Here is a 22,784-nt window from a genome sequence, read left to right on the forward strand (position 1 = left end):
AACATTTAAACTGACCTATAACAAAAGTTTTAGGAAACATGGTTTTTAAGTGTAAGTACTGACTAGCGGTATAAAAGGAACAGGAAGTACTTACATGTCGAGTGTAAAATAAATATCAAGCGATAAAGCTTTAGTCACAAAATTTTAAAATAGAAAACATAGACGGCAAGCTGCTATGGGCTGCTGACACACATCGAGCTGCAGTAGCATCAGGCTGAGGTTCTCGCATTAGCAATTGTGAGCAGGTGAACATTATATCAAAACTGCCACCTAGCAGCCGCAAATGTATACAGGCTACTCAACATTCAAAATATAGACAGACGAATATTGTGATGAACATTGTGTAACACATGAAGTAAGAGTCAAGGAAGCTGAGTAATTCAGTGAGTATAAAAACGGTATAACATGAGAACAAAAATTACGAATTGACTTAGATAGAAAAAATATTTCGGTAACTGCACGAGGGAACACGAAATCAAATGTCAAGTTGTAATACTATCGACCTTTTGAGAGTTGAGAGACTTTGCGCAAAGGAAGCAAAAAATGAGACTTGTACAGTATGCAGTGTATAAGAGGGTCTGCAGAAGACAATAATCTTTGACTGTGTGAAGTTTAATGTTTATATGTAATTAACAAATGTTTATAATGTTATGTAAGTAACAATAAGTATCTTTTATTTAACTATGTATTATTGTTTGTAAAGTGAAGTCAACACCAGCACAGGGCTCAGGTTAAATATAGTTGAAAACCAGTAGTGATCTACCGACGTTCTGGAAGGTCGGAATAGGTGGAGATTTTTTCCTGCTAACTGAAGCAGTTAGGAGAGGGTAGAAGTGGAGGGAGTCAGACAGGGACAAGACCCTTTGGAGGCAGGTGGCGAAAGCTGATGGCGCGCTGTACACCGCAGTATTGTTTAAACAAAGCTAAAGTTTAGCTGCTTAATAGTTGTGAGTGAAGGGGATGTTTTAAGGTACAAAATTTGCAACGCTTTAGAGCTGATATAAAATTACGTCTGCAGCGAGTGTTCGTTCCCCGATGTGAAATGGTCTAAGGCATCCATTACTTAGACTGACACAGATCCCCAGGAAAGTCAAACTCATATTTGCGATGGTATAAGTCGCATTATTCGACGCCATGAAGACAAGTAATAATCTCCATCGTTGCAAATGGTACGTGCCTTCAAAGCACCTAAATCTCCAGCAACTGTGCTCACAACGACACTATTGAAATTAACCGTCCATAGTTCTGTATACGAGCTGTGTTGACAAGTTTTTGCGTGTTCAATAATCGTTTAAGTGTTTTTTTACACTAAACTACACATTTAAGATAAAGTGTTCCAAGTAGGGATCCTATCTACATCCGCATCTACATCCCTACTCCGCAAGCCACATGACGGTGTGTGGCGGAGGGTACCTTGAGTACCTCTATCGGTTCTCCCTTCTATTCCAGTCTCGTATTGTTCGTGGGAAGAAGGACTGTCGGTATGCTTCTGTGTGGGCTCTAATCTCTCTGATTTTATCCTCATGGTCTCTTCGCGAGATATACGTAGGAGGGAGCAATATACTGCTTGACTCCTCGGTGAAGGTATGTTCTCAAAACTTCAACAAAAGCCCGTACCGAGCTACTGAGCGTCTCTCCTGCAGAGTCTTCCACTGGAGTTTATCTATCATCTCCGTAACGCTTTCGCGATTACTAAATGATCTTGTAACGAAGCTCGCTGCTCTCCGTTGGATCTTCTCTATCTCTTCTATCAACCCTATCTGGTACGGATCCCACACAGCTGAGCAGTATTCAAGCAGTGGGCGAACAAGCGTACTGTAACCTACTTCCTTTGTTTTCGGATTGCATTTCCTTAGGATTCTTCCAATGAATCTCAGTCTGGCATCTGCTTTACCAACGATCAACTTTATATGATCATTCCATTTTAAATCACTCCTAACGCGTACTCCCAGATAATTTATGGAAGTAACTGCTTCCAGTTGATGACCTGCTATATTGTAGCTAAATGATTAGGGATCTTTCTTTCTATGTATTCGCAGCACATTACACTTGTCTACATTGAGATTCAATTGCCATTTCCTGCACCATGCGTCAATTCGCTGCAGATGCTCCTGCATTTCAGTACAATTTTCCAATGTTACAACCTTTCGATATACCACAGCATCATCCGCAAAAAGCCTCAGTGAACTTCCGATGTCATCCACAAGGTCATTTATGTATATTGCGAATAGCAACGGTCCTATGACACTCCCCTGCGGCACACCTGAAATCACTCTTACTTCGGAAGACTTCTCTCCATTGAGAATGACATGCAGCGTCTGATAGTCCATATGCTCTTACTTTGTTCGTTAAACGACTGTGGGGAAATGTATCGAACGCCTTGCGGAAGTCAAGAAACATGGCATCTACCTGTGAACCCGTGTCTATGGCCCTCTGGAGTCTCGTGGACGAATAGCGCGAGCTGGGTTTCACACGACCGTCTTTTTCGAAACCCATGCTGATTCCTACAGAGTAGATTTCTAGTTTCCAGAAAAGTCATTATACTCGAACATAATACGTGTTCCAAAATTCTACAACTGATCGACGTTAGAGATATAGGTCTATAGTTCCGCACATCTGTTCGACGTCCCTTCTTGAAAACAGGGATGACCTGTGCCCTTTTCCAATCCTTTGGAACGCTACGCTCTTCTACAGACCCACGGTACACCGCTGCAAGAAGAGGGGCAAGTTCCTTCGCGTACTCTGTGTAAAATCGAACTGGTATCACATCAGGTCCAGCGGCCTTACCTCTTTTGAGCGATTTTAATTGTTTCTGTATCCCTCTGTCGTCTATTTCGATGTCTACCATTTTGTCATCTGTGCGACAATCTAGAGAAGGAACTATAGTGCAGTCTTCCTCTATTAAACAGCTTTGGAAAAAGACATTTAGTCTGTCATCCTCTGTTTCAGTACCATTTTGGTCACAGAGTGTCTGGACAATTTGTTTTGATCGACCTATCGGTTTGACATAAGACCAAAATTTCTTAGGATTTTCTGCCAAGTTAGTACAAAGAACTTTACTTTCGAATTCATTGAACGTCTCTCGCATAGCCCTCCTCACACCACATTTCGCTTCGCGTAATTTTTGTTTGTCTGCAAGGCTTTGGCTATGCTTATGTCTGCTGTGAAGTTCACTTTGCTACCGCAGCAGTTTGCTAACTCGGTTGTTGTACCACGGTAATTCTTTTCCATCTCTTACGATCTTTACTATAGAAAAGAGAATGAAACCGAGAATCCATTGGTGAGAAACATTATTGCGCAGTTGAGTGTTTACTTGCACTGTAAATGTAAAGAATTGCAGATTGCCTTAAAAGTAAGTAAAGTAAATAACAATTCTAACTAGTGTTATTGGGACCTTCTGTCCAAGAAACTACGTAAAGTAACTATTTCAATACAACTGAGAAAAACCAAGTATAAAAAACCTTTTACAATCATTTCGATTTCGATACTAACAAAGGTATCGTAAAAATATTTCTTGTGTGTAATACATGTTTTCAGAAGTAGTGTTGCTGATCTTACATTCTGAAACGTAAGTTGGCATTATTGTCGTTCAGGCGTTGTTATCATGGACCAAAACTTTCTAAGTGTGTGCGTGTGTGTGTGTGTGTGTGTGAGTAATTCTGAAAGCAGTCATTATTCAGCTAGTGATAGAAATAATTAAAAGAGAAGAAGTTTTAATAAGAATCAAAAGAAAGTATAGACCAAATTTGGTAAATTTGTTGAATACCGTCAATCGATTCGTAATATTGGCTGGCGACCCTGTTTTTCAGTATTATTAGCATTCGTAAGATGTTGTTGTTGTTGTGGTCTTCATTCCTGAGACTGATTTGATGCAGCTCTCCATGCTACTCTATCCTGTGCAAGCTCCTTCATCTCCCAGTACTTACTGCAACCTACGTCCTTCTGAATCTGCTTAGCGTATTCATCTCTTGGTCTCCCTCTATGATTTTTACCATCCACACTGCCCTCAAGTGCTAAATTTGTGGTCCCTTGATGCCTCAGAACATGTCCTACCAACCGATCCCTTCTTCTAGTGAAGTTGTGCCACAAACTCCTCTTCTCCCCAATCCTATTCAATACCTCCTCATTAGGTATGTGATCTACCCATCTAATCTTCAGCATTCTTCTGTAGCACCACATTTCGAAAGCTTCTATTCTCTTCTTGTCCAAACTATTTATCGTCCATGTTTCACTTTCATACATGTCTACACTCCATACAAATACTTTCAAAAACGACTTCCTGACACTTAAATCTATACTCGATGTTAACAAATTTTTCTTCTTCAGAAACGCTTTTCTTGCCATTGCCAGTCTACATTTTATATCCTCTCTACTTCGACCATCATCAGTTATTTTGCTCCCCAAATAGCAAAACTCCTTTACTACTTTAAGTGTCTCATTTCCTAATCTAATACCCTCAGCATCACCCGATTTAATTCGACTACATTCCATTATCCTCGTTTTGCTTTTGTTGATGTTCATCTTATATCCTCCTTTCAAGACACTGTCCATTCCATTCAACTGCTCTTGCAAGCCCTTTGCTATCTCTGACAGAATTACAATGTCATCGGCGAACCTCAAAGTTTTTATTTCTTCTCCATGGATTTTAATACCTACTCCGAATTTTTCTTTTATTTCCTTTACTGCTTGCTTGAATAACATTGGGGGTAGGCTACAACCCTGTCTCACTCCCTTCCCAACCACTGCTTCCCTTTCATGCCCCTCAACTCTTATAACTGCCATCTGGTTTCTGTACAAATTGTAGATAGCCTTTCGCTCTCTGTATTTTACCCCTGCCACCTTTAGAATTTGAAAGAGAGTATTCCAGTCAACATTGTCAAAAGCTTTCTCTAAGTATACAAATGCTAGAAACGTAGGTTTGCCTTTCCTTAATCTATCTTCTAAGATAAGTCGTAAGGTCGGTATTGCCTCACGTGTTCCAATATTTCTACGGAATCCAAACTGATCTTGCCCAAGGTCGGCTTCTACTAGCTTTTCCATTCGTCTGTAAAGAATTCGCGTTAGTATTTCGCAGCCGTGACTTATTAAACTGATAGTTTGGTAATTTTCACATCTGTCAACACCTGCTTTCTTTGGGACTGGAATTATTATATTCTTCTTGAAGTCTGAGCGTATTTCGCCTGTCTCATACATCTTGCTCACCAGATGGTAGAGTTTTGTCAGGACTGGCTCTCCCAAGGCTGTCAGTAGTTCTAATGTGATGTTGTCTACTCCCAGGGCCTTGTTTCGACTCAGGTCTTTCAGTGTTCTTTCAAACTCTTTCACGCAGTATTGTATCTCCCATTTCGTCTTCATCTACGTTCTCTTCCATTTCCAGAATATTGTCCTCAAGTACGTCGCCCTTGTATAGACCCTCTATATACTCCTTCCACTGCTTTCCCTTCTTTGCTTAGAACTGGGTTTCCACCTGAGCTCTTGATATTCATAGAAGTGGTTCTCTTTTCTCCAAAGGTCTCTTTAATTTCCTGTAGGCAGTATGTATCTTACCCCTAGTGAGATAAGCCTCTACATCCTTACATTTGTCCTCTAGCCATCCCTGCTTAGCCATTTTACACGTCCTGTCGATCTCATTTTTGAGACATTTGTATTCCTTTTTGCCTGCTTCATTTACTGCATTTTTATATTTTCTCCTTTCATCAATTAAATTCAATATTTCATCTGTTACCCAAGGATTTCTACTAGCCCTCGCATTTTTACCTACTTGATCCTCTGCTGCCTTCACTACTTCATCCCTCAGAGCTACCCATTCTTCTTCTACTGTATTTCTTTCCCCCATTCGTGAAAATTGTTCCCTTATGGTCTCCCTGAAACTCTGTACAGTCTCTGGTTTAATCAGTTTGTCCAGATCCCGTCTACCGAGCGAGGTGGCGCAGTGGTTAGCACACTGGACTCGCATTCGGGAGGACGACGGTTCAATCCCGTCTCCAGCCATCCTGATTTAGGTTTTCCGAGATTTCCCTAAATCGTTTCAGGCAAATGGCGGGATGGTTCCTTTGAAAGGGCACGGCCGATTTCCTTCCTAATCCTTCCCTAACCCGAGCTTGCGCTCCGTCTCTAATGACCTCGTTGTCGACGTGACGTTAAACACTAACCACCACCACCTCCAGATCCCACCTCATTAAATTCCCATCTTTTTGCAGTTTCTTCAGTTTTAATCTACAGCTCATAACCAATAGATTGTGGTCAGAGTCCACATCTGCCCCTGGAAATGTCTTACAATTTAATACCTGGTTCCTAAATCTCTTTCTTACCATTATATAATCTATCTGATACTTTCTAGTATTTCCAGGATTCTTCCATGTGTACAACCTTCTTTTATGATTCTTGAACGAAGTGTTAGCTATGATTAAGATATGCTCTGTTGCAAAATTCTACCAGACGGCTTCCTCTTTCATTTCTTTCCCCCAATCCATATTCACCTACTATTTTTCCTTCTCTCCCTTTTCCTACTCTCGAATTCCAGTCACCCATGACTATTAAATTTTCGTCTCCCTTCACTACCTGAATAATTTATTTTATCTCATCATACATTTCATCAATTTCTTCATCATTTGCAGAGCTAGTTGGCATATAAACTTGTAGTTTGACGAAAAAGAAAAGCTGCAACCAAGGCTATACGATAACTTCACATTTGACCGAGCTTTATCCATTCTGTGGCATCTCAGGCCACTAGCAATTGTTAAGGACGTAGTTGTGTTTAAGTTCTTGAATTACCGAAGCTAGAATAACATCTTAAGTACTAAACATAATTGCTGGAGTAGAAACCATGAGTGTTGTAACCGGCCTTTAGACAGGACTAGAACATTTACTACATCTACATACATGATATAATTAATTTGCTATCTTTCTTCATTTGACCTAGCTATTGATGTATATTTCGTTTTTTGTATTGTTCAAACAATGTGTTTCCAATCATAAGAGAATTTTTTTTTGAGAGGTTAACCAGCCCTTCACCCCTGTCATTCTTATTTCTGAATCCAAATCTTCCAAGCACTCCTTCTACTTTTCCCTCTGCTGTCACTGAATTCAAATCCACATTACAATGATGTGGCATTTTTTCTTCTTTATACGGTACTTCTTCAGTCTTTCACAATAGTCCTTTAATATTCCACTGTCGTTTTCACTCAGTGGTACGTGTATTTGTGTTAATACGACATCCCTCTTGTCCCCTTTTAATCCCATCATAATCAGTCTTTCATCTATGTAGTCCACTTTCAACAGGTTTTTCATCAGTTGTTTTCCTATGATATTTGCCACTCCACAGTTTCCAGTCTTGAAGCTGCCTGAGTAAAATATTTTGTACTCTCCACTCGCCAGTTCTTCGTTACTCCCCTATGTCATTTGAGATGTACCTAATACATCCCATCTTCATTATTTCCTGCTAGGCATTTTCCAGCTTGCCAGCCTAAAATTGTGTGAGTATATTCCATGTTCCAATCCTCAACGTCCCTTCCATGTTCCTACTCCGTCTTTTCTTTCTTTCTTCATCCTCCTCCTACACTTCTGTATTTATCTCAGTGTAAGCCACTCCTGGAGAACCGATTAAGGGGAAGTTTTGCCTCTGAATTCATAGACAACTAAAGCTACACTATGTTTCCCAAAGACAATAATATGGTAGTGTCCCATTCGTTACAACATAGCCATATGATTGCATGTGATTGTGCAGCCATGTTCAGCCACTTAATATGAACGCTACCTTGCTTGTAACCGCCTCTCTGAGAACAGACGCTAAAATTTCCTTCTTCTGTCTACGACGCCGTACCATCTTATCCGACGTTTGAAACAGAAAAGGAAAGCAAAGACACCTTCATGCCTCGAAGCCAAATACCTTTGGGGGCGAAAGACAAGAGTTGGCCAAGGGAGGCCGATGGAAAGGAAAACAGAAGAGCCCTCACACACGTAAGTGGAAGTAATGAAGGCTTTAGCTAAGGGGTGATATAGGTGCCAAACCTTTAGGAGGACCTCAAAAACGTTTCAAAATCGCCCAGTTGGTACCTATATATAGTTACAATTAAAAGTGAGCTACATTCCCGGAAATTGAAATAAGAACACCGTGAATTCATTGTCCCAGGAAGGGGAAACTTTATTGACACATTCCTGGGGTCAGATACATCACATGATCACACTGACAGAACCACAGGCACATAGACACAGGCAACAGAGCATGCACAATGTCGGCACTAGTACAGTGTACATCCACCTTTCGCAGCAATGCAGGCTGCTATTCTCCCATGGAGACGATCGTAGAGATGCTGGATGTAGTCCTGTGGAACGGCTTGCCATGCCATTTCCACCTGGCGCCTCAGTTGGACCAGCGTTCGTGCTGGACGTGCAGACCGCGTGAGACGACGCTTCATCCAGTCCCAAACATGCTCAATGGGGGACAGATCCGGAGATCTTGCTGGCCAGGGTAGGTGACTTACACCTTCTAGAGCACGTTGGGTGGCACTGGATACATGCGGACGTGCATTGTCCTGTTGGAACAGCAAGTTCCCTTGCCGGTCTAGGAATGGTAGAACGATGGGTTCGATGACGGTTTGGATGTACCGTGCACTATTCAGTGTCCCCTCGACGATCACCAGTGGTGTACGGCCAGTGTAGGAGATCGCTCCCCACACCATGATGCCGGGTGTTGGCCCTGTGTGCCTCGGTCGTATGCAGTCCTGATTGTGGCGCTCACCTGCACGGCGCCAAACACGCATACGACCATCACTGGCACCAAGGCAGAAGCGACTCTCATCGCTGAAGACGACACGTCTCCATTCGTCCCTCCATTCACGCCTGTCGCGACACCACTGGAGGCGGGCTGCACGATGTTGGGGCGTGAGCGGAAGACGGCCTAACGGTGTGCGGGACCGTAGCCCAGCTTCATGGAGACGGTTGCGAATGGTCCTCGCCGATACCCCAGGAGCAACAGTGTCCCTAATTTGCTGGGAAGTGGCGGTGCGGTCCCCTACGGCACTGCGTAGGATCCTACGGTCTTGGCGTGCATCCGTGCGTCGCTGCAGTCCGGTCCCAGGTCGACGGGCGCGTGCACCTTCCGCCGACCACTGGCGACAACATCGATGTACTGTGGAGACCTCACGCCCCACGTGTTGAGCAATTCGGCGGTACGTCCACCCGGCCTCCCGCATGCCCACTATACGCCCTCGCTCAAAGTCCGTCAACTGCACATACGGTGCACGTCCACGCTGTCGCGGCATGCTACCAGTGTTAAAGACTGTGATGGAGCTCCGTATGCCACGGCAAACTGGCTGACACTGACGGCGGCGGTGCACAAATGCTGCGCAGCTAGCGCCATTCGACGGCCAACACCGCGGTTCCTGGTGTGTCCGCTGTGCCGTGCGTGTGATCATTGCTTGTACAGCCCTCTCGCAGTGTCCGGAGCAAGTATGGTGGGTCTGACACACCGGTGTCAATGTGTTCTTCTTTCCATTTCCAGGAGTGTATTTTTCAATATTAATTCACTACAAAATCTGATTGGCACAGCGTTTTTGAACTTGTGTTTTGCCTTAATATATGTAACAACTCCTCCTTTTCCCATATGAGTTGTGCATGAGTAAGACGTTAGAGTGCAATCTTTTATACGCTTGATAACGCCGGAACTCAATATATTGTTCGCCCACTCTTAGCCTTGATGACAGCCTCCACTCTCGCATGTATTCGTTCAGTCAGGTACTGGAGGGTTTCTTGGGGAATGGCAGCCCATTCTTCACGGAGTGTTGCACTGAAGAGAGGTATAAATGTCGGTCGGTGAAGCCTGGCACGAATTCGGCGTGGACCAAACTTCTAACATAGAGCACGTGTTCGGACGTTACGCGTGATTGGTCCATCTGTGAGCCCTATCGTAGATGTGACGCATGGTGGATCTGCCTCCATACATCGGTCCGGATATATGTAGTGCGCGGCAGATCCACACGTGAACGTTATCCCGAATGTGTGTCGCAGCATTGCCTGGTGTTGAAATTACTGTAAAATTGCTAAATCAACTGGAATGCTTATTATTAGAGTACATTGATGATGTCTTTTTCACCCCATCAGTCCACTGGTACACTGTTGGTTACCACATAATGATTGACTGACATCGCTTGTTTGAGTTGGAGATAGAGTTTTGGTGGATGAATAGCACCGAAACAGCGATCGCGTACATGACTGCAATGTGTGGAATCAGTCGAAACGGAATTCAGAACATTCAGCTATTCTGTCACTGCGACAGATGAGTTTAAATGTAGAGATTGTCAGTCACTTTCGGACCTCAGTCTGGAAATTCCCCACAACGCCGCCTAACTCTTCCAGTTTCCTTATGTTGAAACTGTCTATTATTTAAAATCATCCAGTGTGTGTAGTGTGTTATGGTAGCCAGATTAACAAGATGATTTTCACAATGCGACATCTAGTTTTCTGCGAGAGGCAATGGATCAGAAAGTGCTAATGTCCGTTTAGAACCTGACAGTGATCTCGACGTCGTGACGGAAAAACAAAATATATGGCAGTGTACGAAGCATGTTACAACAGGAAAAAAAAGAAATGTTTCAAACAACCCCACAGTGCCACAGCGAGCATCTCTTGTGACTTGCGGTATGGTCTGTGGGATACAGTCATCGTCCTAGAGCACAGGTGATGAAACTTTAAACTGGTCTGTCCAGTGGAGCAATAGCTGTGTATTTAATAGGATCGTCACGTGTGCTCGATGCCAGCACGCATGTGGTATTCGTTTTCGATATATGGGAGGAGAGAGATGCGGTAAAAACCTTAACGAATTCTATAACAGATAAAGTTAGTGGAGCTTTTATAGTTCGTAATTTTTCTCTGGTGTATGGAATAGAATAATGATGATAGATGTTGGGGTGATAGACGTGAATGGGCCCTGAGGGACGTGGATCTACAGAACCTGCTTGTGCTTTGGAGAATGCAGTAGCATAATCCGCGTCCTTCCCCAGTTCCCGTTCTGTCTTTTAAACTACCTAGTGTTGCAGGAGCAAGCTTCAATTCCGTCGAATGGACAAAACTCAGTTCTGTAGCAGTAACTCAGCTTCGCCTGTTTCTACACGGGTTGCAGGAGAGGGTATATATAATTTCCTCTAACCCCTACTCAGTTCCAACTTACATTGGAATGATCATGTGCCCAAAGCTGCAGGAATGGTAGCGCAGAGTCTGAGGGGGCAGTTGCAGGATGCATAGGGGCTATCTTAAACGAGGAAGGACTTTTACTGTAGCAGGTAGGTTCGAGAATGGTGACTCATTTCGAAATATGAGAGTGCCAGAAATATGGATCACTAGTGGCTGTAACCATTAAAAGACTTCTCCATGGGATCCAATGTAGGTATTTGCTTGAATGGGAGGGACTTGATTCCTGATCCCAGACGGCATTTCTAGCTGATAGCGTAGCACTAGAGATCTGAAAAGCTAGGGCACATTTCTTATGACCCCAATCATCACACCATCTACTGTTTGTGATCCTTCTCAATCAAAGATTGCCTATAGCCCAGTGGATATCTCACCGACCCTATGACATGGCATCGAGACAGGATGCGGTACAAATACTGGAGAAATATCTAGCATTGGCGGCGTGAGGGGGTAGCAGATACCATTTCTTACCATGCTCCTTAGCTGAATCATTTTCGAAATTCGGTAATTTTATTAGGAGGGGGCCATTGGCGGTGTGTAACCACACTGCTGGTGTGATAATATACACTGCGGCGGTCACCATCTATATTCAGTGTCACGGTTTTGTCTGGAAAAACCATGTCATTAGTAGGTAATGCCATATGTGGATTTATAAAGTTGGTATAGGTTTTAACATGGATACTTGTGTGCACCTGTAGAACCAAGACCGCTTGTGATGGTAATATGTTTCTGTCTTTTTTTTTAACATATAGCTGTTTGTAAGACGATTACGCCTCTCTTTCTAAGACATGGTGGTAGCACTTGCAAGAAAAATGTATGAGACATGTCCACCCATCGTTGATTTCAGGTCAGTATTATTTCCTATCACCATCAATTGGTTATTGTATTATACTTAGTAGTAGGGGGTGCATGATAGGTTCGCCTTGAGCATCAAGTATAAAGTGTGTGTTTGTGTTACAACATGTGCAAAGGAAATGACTATGTCCAGTTGTAATGAAAGTATGGATTTGACGTGGAGTACTGTGACAGCTAATCATAAGAATGGTGCCAATATTTCTGTTTCCAGAGCCACCACCGTCAGCAGGGCGTATTTTCGGTACTTCGCTCATTGTCGAATGTCATTCAACTGATACCTCAATGGTAACATTTAACTGAAAGTACAATGATAAAACATATATGTGACTGGTTTTCTAGGATAGGCCTATGCATGCTTGGCATGAAGTGCCAGTGACGGGAATGATTCACGTTTTCCATTAACGGTATGAACTGCCCAAATTGAAGGGCCTGTTGGAGTGTAGGAATCTAGATGACTTAACCAGGTAGTCCTCTAGACGGCTGAATAGCGAACTAATACTTTGTATGTTTTGGACAGCTTTCGTGATCTCATGGAATTTTGAGAAGAGTCAATATGAAAATGTGTTTGCACTGGCCCATTATTAACACACATGTAAATTGTTCATTTGACTGGTTCTTCACATTTTGCGTCTTTATTTAGTTGAGAGAACATCGATTGTGGTGTATGCAACTAGCAGGTGGAAGACACATTTGCTGGTTCACTAGACATGAGGAGCACGTTATTTGACTTTGTAAATTATAGGGATGACTTGGAATCTGTTAGATCACCGACATTGGTATTAGCGAGTGGAAATATCAATTTACTCCATTTTTATTTTGTGGAGTTTTTTCATGTAAAGGTCTTCACAGATGGGATAAATTTCTAGTTAGTCTATGGTTTACTGCATGCTGCACCTAGCTAAAGTTCTGGGTTTGTAGGGAAATAATTTCCGGTCTATATCTTCGGAATTATATCGTGTGAGCGATCGATAGGTTACTATGGTGTGCTTGATATCGAGAAATACTGTGAAAATAGTTTGATATTCCAGCAAGCCATACGAAATTACGTATGTTCTTGTAATCCCAGAGTCTGGAGATGGGTGTAGATAGCAAGCAGGCATGCAAATATGTTAGGGCCAGGAACAGTGACGCCTTTGTGCTGAGGGGTAATGACTCAGCCTTTGTACGACATTTTTCTCGGTATATGTATGAGCATCTGGTGGAAGAAAATCGACCAAGCAAGCGAGCAGGTCCAGACCAGAAACACTAATGAGTTTTTGCCGAGGGGGGATATGAGGCCGAATTCGTAGAACAGTTCTGAGAATGGTTTTGATCCACTGAGGATGCTCTTGTCACACGTTGGTGGTGGATGCCCACCCAACCTCGTGGTAAATATCTAGTGCTGCGAGTGTACCTACAGTGCATGTGCTTATGCTGTCTGACTTTGCAGTATGAATGATGTAAGAGGGATGACTTTGTATGACACAGGATACAAACTGTATGTTTACTAGATCGACATGGTACGCAGTGATATATTGCTGGGTTGGAGATCGGTTTCACACTCTAATATTGAAGCTCCTGTCCTTAGTTGGATAGTAGTGTAATTGAGTCTTTTCTTATTAGACGATATGTAGGGCACTTTGCAAGGTATAATTGCAGTATGGATATATGTATAAAATAGCTTTTGCCTCTGAAAGTCTAATCTGCAGGAAAAAAAAGAGCGGATGGTGCTTCCACATCGGTGGCGTCAGTAATTCGGTGGGTAAATTCGATAAAAGCCAATCAAAAATCCCCTTTCAAGACATCCTTTGTGCTCTCGTAGCGGTGAGAACGTCTGTGTTTGTTGAAAGCAGGAGGGGTAAGACGTGACGTTTGGTGTGCCATGTTAGGACCATCAGGAGAAATGCATTCGTCGTTATTCTGCGCTATTTTCGTAAACAGGATCTGTTAGGACAGGACGGAAAAGCTGAGACATCGTAAAATCTGCTAACAAGCGACCATTAACTATTTCAGGGACACTATAAAATTTCCGAGAGGTTGACTTATCTCTTATCTTCATAGCAGGTGGCATCAGTATAACATTGAGAACCCTTCAGATGGTGAGTCACCATGTGGACATTTCATGGTGAGGTGTCAGTCACGCTGGGGCAGATAAGCATGGCTGGACGCAGCTCACATGTTCCTCTAGGATTGGTAGGGAGAAAGCAGCCTGTGCTATAGTGGAACAGATTTCTGTAGCGCGATCTGTGACATCAGTATCCACAGATATAGCATCAGCAATGGTACACACACATGCTGCCCAAAGGTGTTTTGAGTATGGGATCAGTGTGAGTAGGTCTTGGAGTTTTGTGGCGAGGTGGACAGGGGTGTGTGCTGTACCTCATGTGATGGGCGAGGATGTGACGGCAGAGGGGGAACCGCTGCAGAATTGGACCACTGTCAGCAGCCTGGTTGCGGCAGCCCTAATCTGCTAGCCTGAGGGAGGGCGACCCACAGACGCCAGAGCGATGCTGTGGCAGCCGCAGCTGGGGTACGGTTGGGGCCGGGGGCAATGGCGGAGGCGACAGCAGCAGCAGTAGGAGGGACAGCGCCGGTGACGGCGTTGGGCGGCGAGTGGCGGCATATCTTTTTTATTACCGATCTTTTGTTTAAACTGTATTCCATCGATTTCACCGACCAATAGGATGCTGCTAATTAAAAAAAACTACCCTATAAATTTGAAAAATATCGATTTATTTAATTTGCATAATTTTTTTATATCAACGTGGTGTTAGCGGTACCATAGTCAAGGGAGGGTGCGTGTGAGCTGGTGACATAATACTGAAGAGCATAAGTGCAGAACACTAGGCTAATTTGCATAATTTTTATGTAAAATGCAGTACAACAGTTGCAGGGGGTGGATGACAAAGAAGAATGCGCCAAAAATGGCCTTCAAAAGCATGTGAAATTCGAAATGTGTAGCAGAAAATGGTGGAAGGACATAACTGATTACTTAATTTGGTCCAAAGGCGGTACATTTGTTTAAGGAAATGATGGTGACATGTAAAACAGCTTAACACAACAATTGGTTAAGTGCTGACAAAGGGCCAAACATTAGGTTAAGATACCCAGAATATTGTGCTGAACATTAGGTTATGCAACATGCTTGCTCCATGTAATTACTTCTTACAAGACCTACATGTTTCCAAACAGGAGAGAATGATGAGCAAGAGAAATCCAACCCCCACAAACAATTTTTTTCAAAAGTGAACGATATACCCTTCAATTTCCTGTTGTGAGACCCTTCCTCTCCACCATCAGACTGCCATCTTGCATTACATCATGAAGGGACGACAGGGCCCTCTGGTGGTAGTACGGTGTACTAGGCCCAGATCTTGTGGCGAACACACTGTTTCCAGCCATTTTCCCCCACCCCAGACCACCATCTTGGATTACATCATGGAATAAATGAGCACACTCTGGCGTCAGTGTTGTGTACTAGTTCAGCTGGATTCCAGGCCTTGTGATTAACACACTGCATGGAAGTGCTGCCTCTGACTGTTTAAATGAAGACTGAAAAATCCAGCACAGTCGAGTTCTCCTCCCACCATTTCCTAGGAAGCGGTGGTGGTTGGATGAGTTAGGTTAGGGGAGGTAGCTCAAGTACCCTCATTTTCCTGCCTTTTCTTTGGTTAGTAGAGATAGCCCAAGTGGCCTTCTTCTCCCACTAAAATTCAAATTTCCATCCAATCCCTAGGAAGATATGGCTGTCGGATGACTTAGGTTAGTGGAGGTAGACAAAATGACCTATTTTCCCTCCATTTTCTTAGGTTAGTAGAGGTAGCATTGTCCTTATGGAATTTTAAGTTCCCGCCGAATGTGGCAGGGGGTTGTGGAACTTTGTTGCCATAGAGGTTAATTAATCGATCAATTTAATAAAGAATAAATCAAATTGCCCTCCCCCCCCCCCATGAACCATGGACCTTTCCATTGGTGGGGAGCCTTGCGTGACTCAGCGATACAGATAGCCGTACTGTAGGTGAAACCACAATGGAGGGGTATCTGTTGAGAGGCCTGACAAACGTGCGGTTCCTGAAGAGGGGCAGCAGCCTTTTCAGTAGTTGCAGGGGCAACAGTCTGGATGATTGACTGATCTGGCCTTCTAACACTAACCAAAGCAGCCTTGCTGTGCTGGTACAGCAAACGGCTGAAAGCAAGGTGAAAGTACAGCTGTAATTTTCCCGAGGGGATACAGCTTTTCTGTATGGTTAAATGATGATGACATCCTCTTGGGGAAAATATTCCAGAGGTAAAATAGTCCCCAATTCGGATCTCCGGGCAGAGACTACTCAAGAGGATGTTGTTATCAGGAGAAAGAAATCTGCCGTTCTACGGATCAGAGGGTGGAGTGTCAGATCCCTTAATTGGGCAGGAAGGTCAAAAAATTTAAAGAGTGAAATGGATAGGTTAAAGTTACGTATAGTAGGAATCAGTGAAGTTCGGTGGCAGGAGGAGCAAGACTTCTGGTCAGGTGACTACAGGGTTATAAACACAAAATAAAAAAGGGGTAATGCAGGAGTAGGGTTAATAATGAATAGGAAAATAGGAATGCGGTTAAGCTACTACAAACAGCATAGTAAACGCATCATTGTGGCCAAGATAGATACGAAGCCCACACCTACCACAGTAGTACAAGTTTATATGCCAACTAGCTCTGCAGATGACTAAGAAATTGAAGAAATGTATGATGAAATAAAAGAAATTATTCAGATAGTGAATGGAGACGAAAATTTAATAGTCATGGGTGACTGGAATTCGTCAGTAGGAAAATGGAGAGAAGGATATGTAGTAGGTGAATATGGATTGGGTGTAAGAGACGAAAGAGGAAGCCACCGGGTAGAATTTTGCGCAGAGCACAACTTAATCATAGCTAACACTTGGTTCAAGAATCATAAAAGAAGATTGTATACATGGAAGAACCCTGGAGATACTAGAAGGTACCAGATAGGTTGTATAATGGTAAGGCAGAGATTTAGGAACCAGGTTTTAAATTGTAAGACATTTCCAGGGGCAGTTGTGGACTCTGACCACAATCTATTGTTTATGAACTGTAGATTAAAACAGAAAAAACTGCAAAAAGGTGAGAATTTAAGGAGATGGTACCTGGATAAAATGTCTAAACCAGAGGTTGTAGAGAGTTTCAGGGAGAGCATAAGGGAACAATTGACAAGAATGGGGGAAAGAAATACAGTAGAAGAAGAATGGGTAGCTCTGAGGGATGAAGTAGTGAAGGCAGCAGAGGATCAAATAAGTAAAAAGACGATGGCTAATATAAACCCTTGGGTAACAGAAGAAATATTGAATTTAATTGATGAAAGGAGAAAATATAAAAATGCAGTAAATGAAGCAGGCAAAAAGGAAAACAAACGTCTCAAAAATGAGATCGAAAGGAAGTGCAAAATGGCCCGGAAGGATTGGCTAGAGGACAAATGTAAGGATGTAGAGGTGCATATCACTAGGGGTGAGATAGATATTGCCTACAGGAAAATTAAAGAGATCTTTCGAGAAAAGAGAACCACTTATATGAATATCAAGCTCAGATGGAAACCCAGATCTAAGCAAAGAAGGGGAACCAGAAAGGTGGAAGGAGTATATAGAGGGTCTATACAAGGGCGATGTACTTGAAGACAATATTTTGGAAATGGAAGAGGATGTAGATGAAGATGAAATGAGAGATATGATACTGCGTGAAGAGTTCTACAGAGCACTGAAAGACCTGAGTCGAAACAAACCCCCGGGAGTAGACAACATTCCATTAAAACTACTGATAGCCTTGGGAGAGCCAGTCTGACAAAACTCTACCATCTGGTGAGCAAGAAGTATGAGACAGGCGAAATACGCTCAGACTTCAAGAACTATCAGTTTAATAAGTCATGGCTGCAAAATGCCAACTAGAATTCTTTACAGACGAATGGAAAAACTAGTAGTTTGGATTCTGTAGAAATATCGGAACACGTGAGGCAATACTGACCCTACGACTTATCTTAGAAGCTAGATTAAGGAAAGGCAAACCTACGTTTGTAGCATTTGTATACTTAGAGAAAGCTTTTGACAATGTTCACTGGAAAACTCTCTTTCAAATTCTGAAGGTGGCAGGGGTAATATACAGGGAGCGAAAAGCTATTTATAATTTGTACAGAAACTAGATGGCAGTTATAAGAGTTGAAGGCCATGAAAGGGAAGTAGTGGTTGGGAAGGGAGTGAGACAGGGTTGTAGCCTCTCCCTAATGTTATTCAATCTGTATATTGAGCAAGCAGTGAAGGAAACAAAAGAAAAATTCGGAGTAGGTATTAAAATCCATGGAGAAGTAATAAAAACTTTGAGATTCGCCGATGATATTGTAATTCTGTCAGAGACAGCAAAGGACTTGGAAGAGCAGTTGAATGGATTGGACAGTGTCTTGAAAGGAGGATATAAGATGAACATCAACAAAAGCAAAACGAGGATAATGGAATGTAGTCGAATTAAGTTGGGTGATGCTGATGAAATTTGATTAGGAAATGAGACACTTAAAGTAGTATAGGAGTTTTGCTATTTGGGGAGCAAAATAGCTGATGATGGTCGAAGTAGAGAGGATATAAAATGTAGACTGGCAATGGCAAGGAAAGCATTTCTGAAGAAAAGAAATTTGTTAATATCGAGTGTAGATTTAAGTGCTAGGAAATCGTTTCTAAAAGTATTTGTATGAAGTGTAGCCATGTATGGAAGTGAAACATGGGCGATAAATATTTTGGACGAGAAGAGAATAGAATCTTTCGAAATGTGGTACTACAGAAGAATGATGAAAATTAGATGCGTAGATCACATATCGAATGAGGAAGTGTTGAGTAGGATTGGGCAGAAGAGAAGTTTGTGGCACAACTTGACTAGAAGAAGGGATCAGTTGGTAGGACACGTTCTGAGGCATCAAGGGATCACCAGTTTAGTATTAGAGGGCAGTGTGGAGGGTAAAAATCGTAGAGGGAGACCAAGAGACAAATATACTAAGCAGATTAAGAAAGATGTAGGTTGTAGTAGGTACTGGGAGATGAAGAAGCTTGCACAGGATAGAGTAGCATGGAGAGCTGCATCAAACCAGTCTCAGGACTGACGACCACAACAACAACAAATCAAATTGATAAGAGTGAGAGGGGAACCTATTCCAATGACTCAGACCTAAAAGTGTACCTGTAGCAGCGAGGGCGAAGGGGGGAGGGGAGTTGGGGGATGAGGAGTGAGTGGGGGAACAACAGGATAACTGCCTGTCAATCAAAGGAGGACAATAGGTTTAGTACCTGTCAATCAAAGGAGAACATTAGGTTGCCCGAGTGCATACCTGCCGCTGATGTAGGCAACCTGCACTAAAAAAATTCACTGATCCTCTCCCAGCCCCCCTACTCTCCTCTACTGCCTTCAAGCTTCACTTTTTTGCTTATCGCTGGCTTGCTACCTGAGCTCTTGATGTTCACACAGTTGCTTCTCTTTTGTCCACAGGTTTCTTTAATTTTCCTGTACATTACATTTTTATTTGTCTTATACAACAACAACGGCCTTGTCGCAGTGGATACACCAGTTCCAGTGAGATCACCGAAGCTAAGCGCTGTCGGTCGTGGTCGGCACTTGGACGGGTGACCATCCAGGCCCCCATGCACTGTGGCCATTTTTCGGGGTGCACTCAGCCTCGTGACGCCAATTGAGGAGCTACTCGACCGAATAGTAGCGGCTTCGCTCAAGAATACCATCTTATGACCGGGAGAGCGGTGTGCTGACCCCCTGCCCCTCCTATCCGCATCCTCCACCGAGGATGACACGGCGATCGGATGGTCCCGTCAAGCCACTCGTGGCCTGTCTGATGATCCTGGTAGGCCACTCGTGAGCTGAAGACAGAGCGCATATACAACAGAAACTATAAAAATCCTGTATTTCCACCAAGACCTGATTTGCCTTTCTGCACATTGTATGTACATAATTATTAATATCAAATATTACAGTAGAAGATAAAGAAATGTGACAAAGGCAAAATGGTAGGCTTTAAAAAAATACACATCGATCTGATTTTTGTTATCTAACGTTCCATAAATACTGCTTATCTTCTTTAAGTGATTGCTACAGCAATTTTCACCCGGTAAATCATTGTTCATCCAGGATAGAAACCATTGTATCACTATACAATGATCGGCCAGAACATTGCGACCACCGACCTTCTGCCAATATGAACCTATCCAGGCGATAGTAGCGTCACCTGGCAGGGAATAACTGCTAGTCAGACACATGCACCGTACATGTAGTATCAGTGAGCATGCTGTCTGTCTGTAGAATGCAGAAAGTACACAATCTATCTGAGTTTGACTGAGGACAGATAGTAATTGCTTGGGCTGTCAGCACGAACATCTCGGAAACTGCAGGAATTTCGAGTGTTCGAGGAGTGCTGTTGTGTCTTCACCAACAGGCGAAACCAAGGAAAAACCAGTTCCAGACATGGTGGGGTTGGTGGCCACTCCTCGTTATAGATGTCGGATGTCGTAGGCAGGGTAGACTGGTAAAACAGGACAGGCTTCCAGTGGAACTAACATGAGACTTTAACGCTGCTCAGTGCACCACACACTCCTGACGAAGGGCCTCCATAGCTGTCGATCCATGAATGTGTCAATGTTAACACCCCGACATTGGCAACTACGACTGAAATGGGCATGTGACCATCGGCACTGGACGTTGACGTAGTGGTAGAGCGTCGCTTGGCCTGATGAATCCCGATACTTCTGCGTTATTCCGATTGGAGGGCGCGAATCGGTCGTCTTCCTGGGCAACTCCTCCTTGACCCCTGTACTGCGGGATGGAGGCAAGCAGGCTCCATTATGCTCTGGGGAACATTCACGTTGGTACTAACGGGTGCAGTGGAGCTCGTGCGAGGCACCTTGACGGCCAAGGAGTGTCGTCCATTGGTTGCAGACCGTGTGCATCACTACACGACGAAGGCATTTTTCAACAATATAATGCGCCATGCCACGAGGCCAGGAGAGTGATGGAGTGCTTCGAGGAACACAGTGGCTTGTCAGATCTGAACCCGATCGAACACATCTGGGATGTGACTCAACGTGATGAAGAACTCATCGCCCCCTCCTCAGAATTTACAGGAATTAGGAGACTTGTGTGTGCAAGTGTGGTGGCAGCTCCGTGCAGCGACCTACCTAGGCCTCGTATCTTCCAGGCCACGACACGTCGCCGCCGTTATCCCTGACAAAGGTGGACATACTGTTTACTAGGTAGGTGGTCATAATGTTCTGACCAATCCATACTGCATTTTTTCTGGCCTTTTGTAAATGGCTTTTATGTAGTTCACATCTATGAACAAAAGTGTGGTAGAAATGGATAGCGGTGGTAAACATTAGTGTTCGTTCATTATGATTTTAATGACTTCTCTGTTACAGAAACGTAGCTGCACCTTTACTAGCATATATAACTACTAACAAAAAGGGTTATAAATAACTAATTTATCGTGCATTTATTAAACTGTAATAAGAAACTTAATATTCAAAAATATTTATTTTATTGTTCCTCAAAAAAGTTCGACCTACTCGTGCAAGCAGCACAGCACACTGTCACAATAATCCATCTCTAATAACAGAAAACGCCTAGGGTTAGCAAAGACAACTTCCATTTTATCTGAAGCTGCTTGTTTTGGAACACTCCTTTTCTTTCACTGTTGTACTTTTGATCAGACGTAAATTACTTAAAGTGTCAAGAAGAATAACATCTTAGTTCTTCAGTTCCTTTAAGGTAAGTGTTGCAAATGTCATGTAACTTGCTGCGAACTAATATGTATATACATTATAATAAAATGTAGTATGTTTCACTGCGGTGTCGTCCGCAGCTCGTGGTCTAGTGGCTAGCGTTGCTGCCTCTGGATCACAGGGTCCTGGGTTCGATTCCTGGACGGAATGGGGATTTCCTCTGCTTAGGGACTGGCTGTTTGTATTGTCCTCATCATTTCGTCATCATTATCAGCATTCGTGGCAGTGGCTAGATTGGACTGCGAAAAAAACTGGACTGAGTAAAAATCAGGACTTTGTACGGGTGCTGACGACCGTGCAGTTAAGTGCCCCACAACCAAACCTCATCATCATCTGTGGTGTCCCTACATTAGTGAGTAACCAGTATGTAGCTATGTACAAAACATGTGACTTTTTCATGATATGCAAACTGATTCAGTCTCTGCTGTAATAAAAGAAACTGGCCAAATTGAGTTTGGTAAACTATTGAACAGCTTTAACAAATTATTGCAAAAAAATATTGCAATGATCCTTAACTGCGAGTATCTGGGATGGATATTACTAACAAATTTAATGTTGATACTGAAAGGTACAGTAACAGGATGCTCATGTACCAGTACGATATGACTGAGTTTTTTCGTTACAGGCGGATACATTCCTGACATTCTTCAGTATGCTGAGTTGACGGTTGTTCCCAATTCAGTATGCGAGGAGGGCTACGGACCAGGTGTCGTTCTTGAAAGTACGCTGTGTGCCGGAAACAAGTTCAAAGGCATCTGCCTCGTGAGTAAAAATTGTGGTCTACCACGACAACTTACTATCAACATCTTATTCTGTGACTTTCCATAAATGCTTTCTACAATGCTAATTTGTAAGTAACTAATATTGTAGCAATTTATTCCATCGACTTCACAGAATTTGCTTTTCACAACTAAGTAGTGCTGCCTGCTTGTAAACATTGATAAAAAAATCGG

The 22,784-nt window shown here is 43.1% G+C and overlaps 1 protein-coding gene across 2 annotated transcripts in view; it reads left to right on the forward strand.

Annotated features, from left to right (window-relative positions):
- Positions 1 to 22,784, forward strand: part of LOC124551196 (collagenase-like) — a 196,458-nt gene that overhangs the window by 106,251 nt on the left and 67,423 nt on the right. For both annotated transcript variants that reach the window (XM_047126184.1, XM_047126187.1), the window contains one exon: positions 22,457 to 22,593. In XM_047126184.1, coding sequence (XP_046982140.1) covers positions 22,457 to 22,593 — 137 coding nt within the window. The remainder of the gene's footprint in view (positions 1 to 22,456; positions 22,594 to 22,784) is intronic.

The sequence above is a fragment of the Schistocerca americana genome, chromosome 9 (assembly GCF_021461395.2).
Source record: "Schistocerca americana isolate TAMUIC-IGC-003095 chromosome 9, iqSchAmer2.1, whole genome shotgun sequence".
Classification (NCBI taxonomy): Eukaryota; Metazoa; Arthropoda; class Insecta; order Orthoptera; family Acrididae; genus Schistocerca; species Schistocerca americana.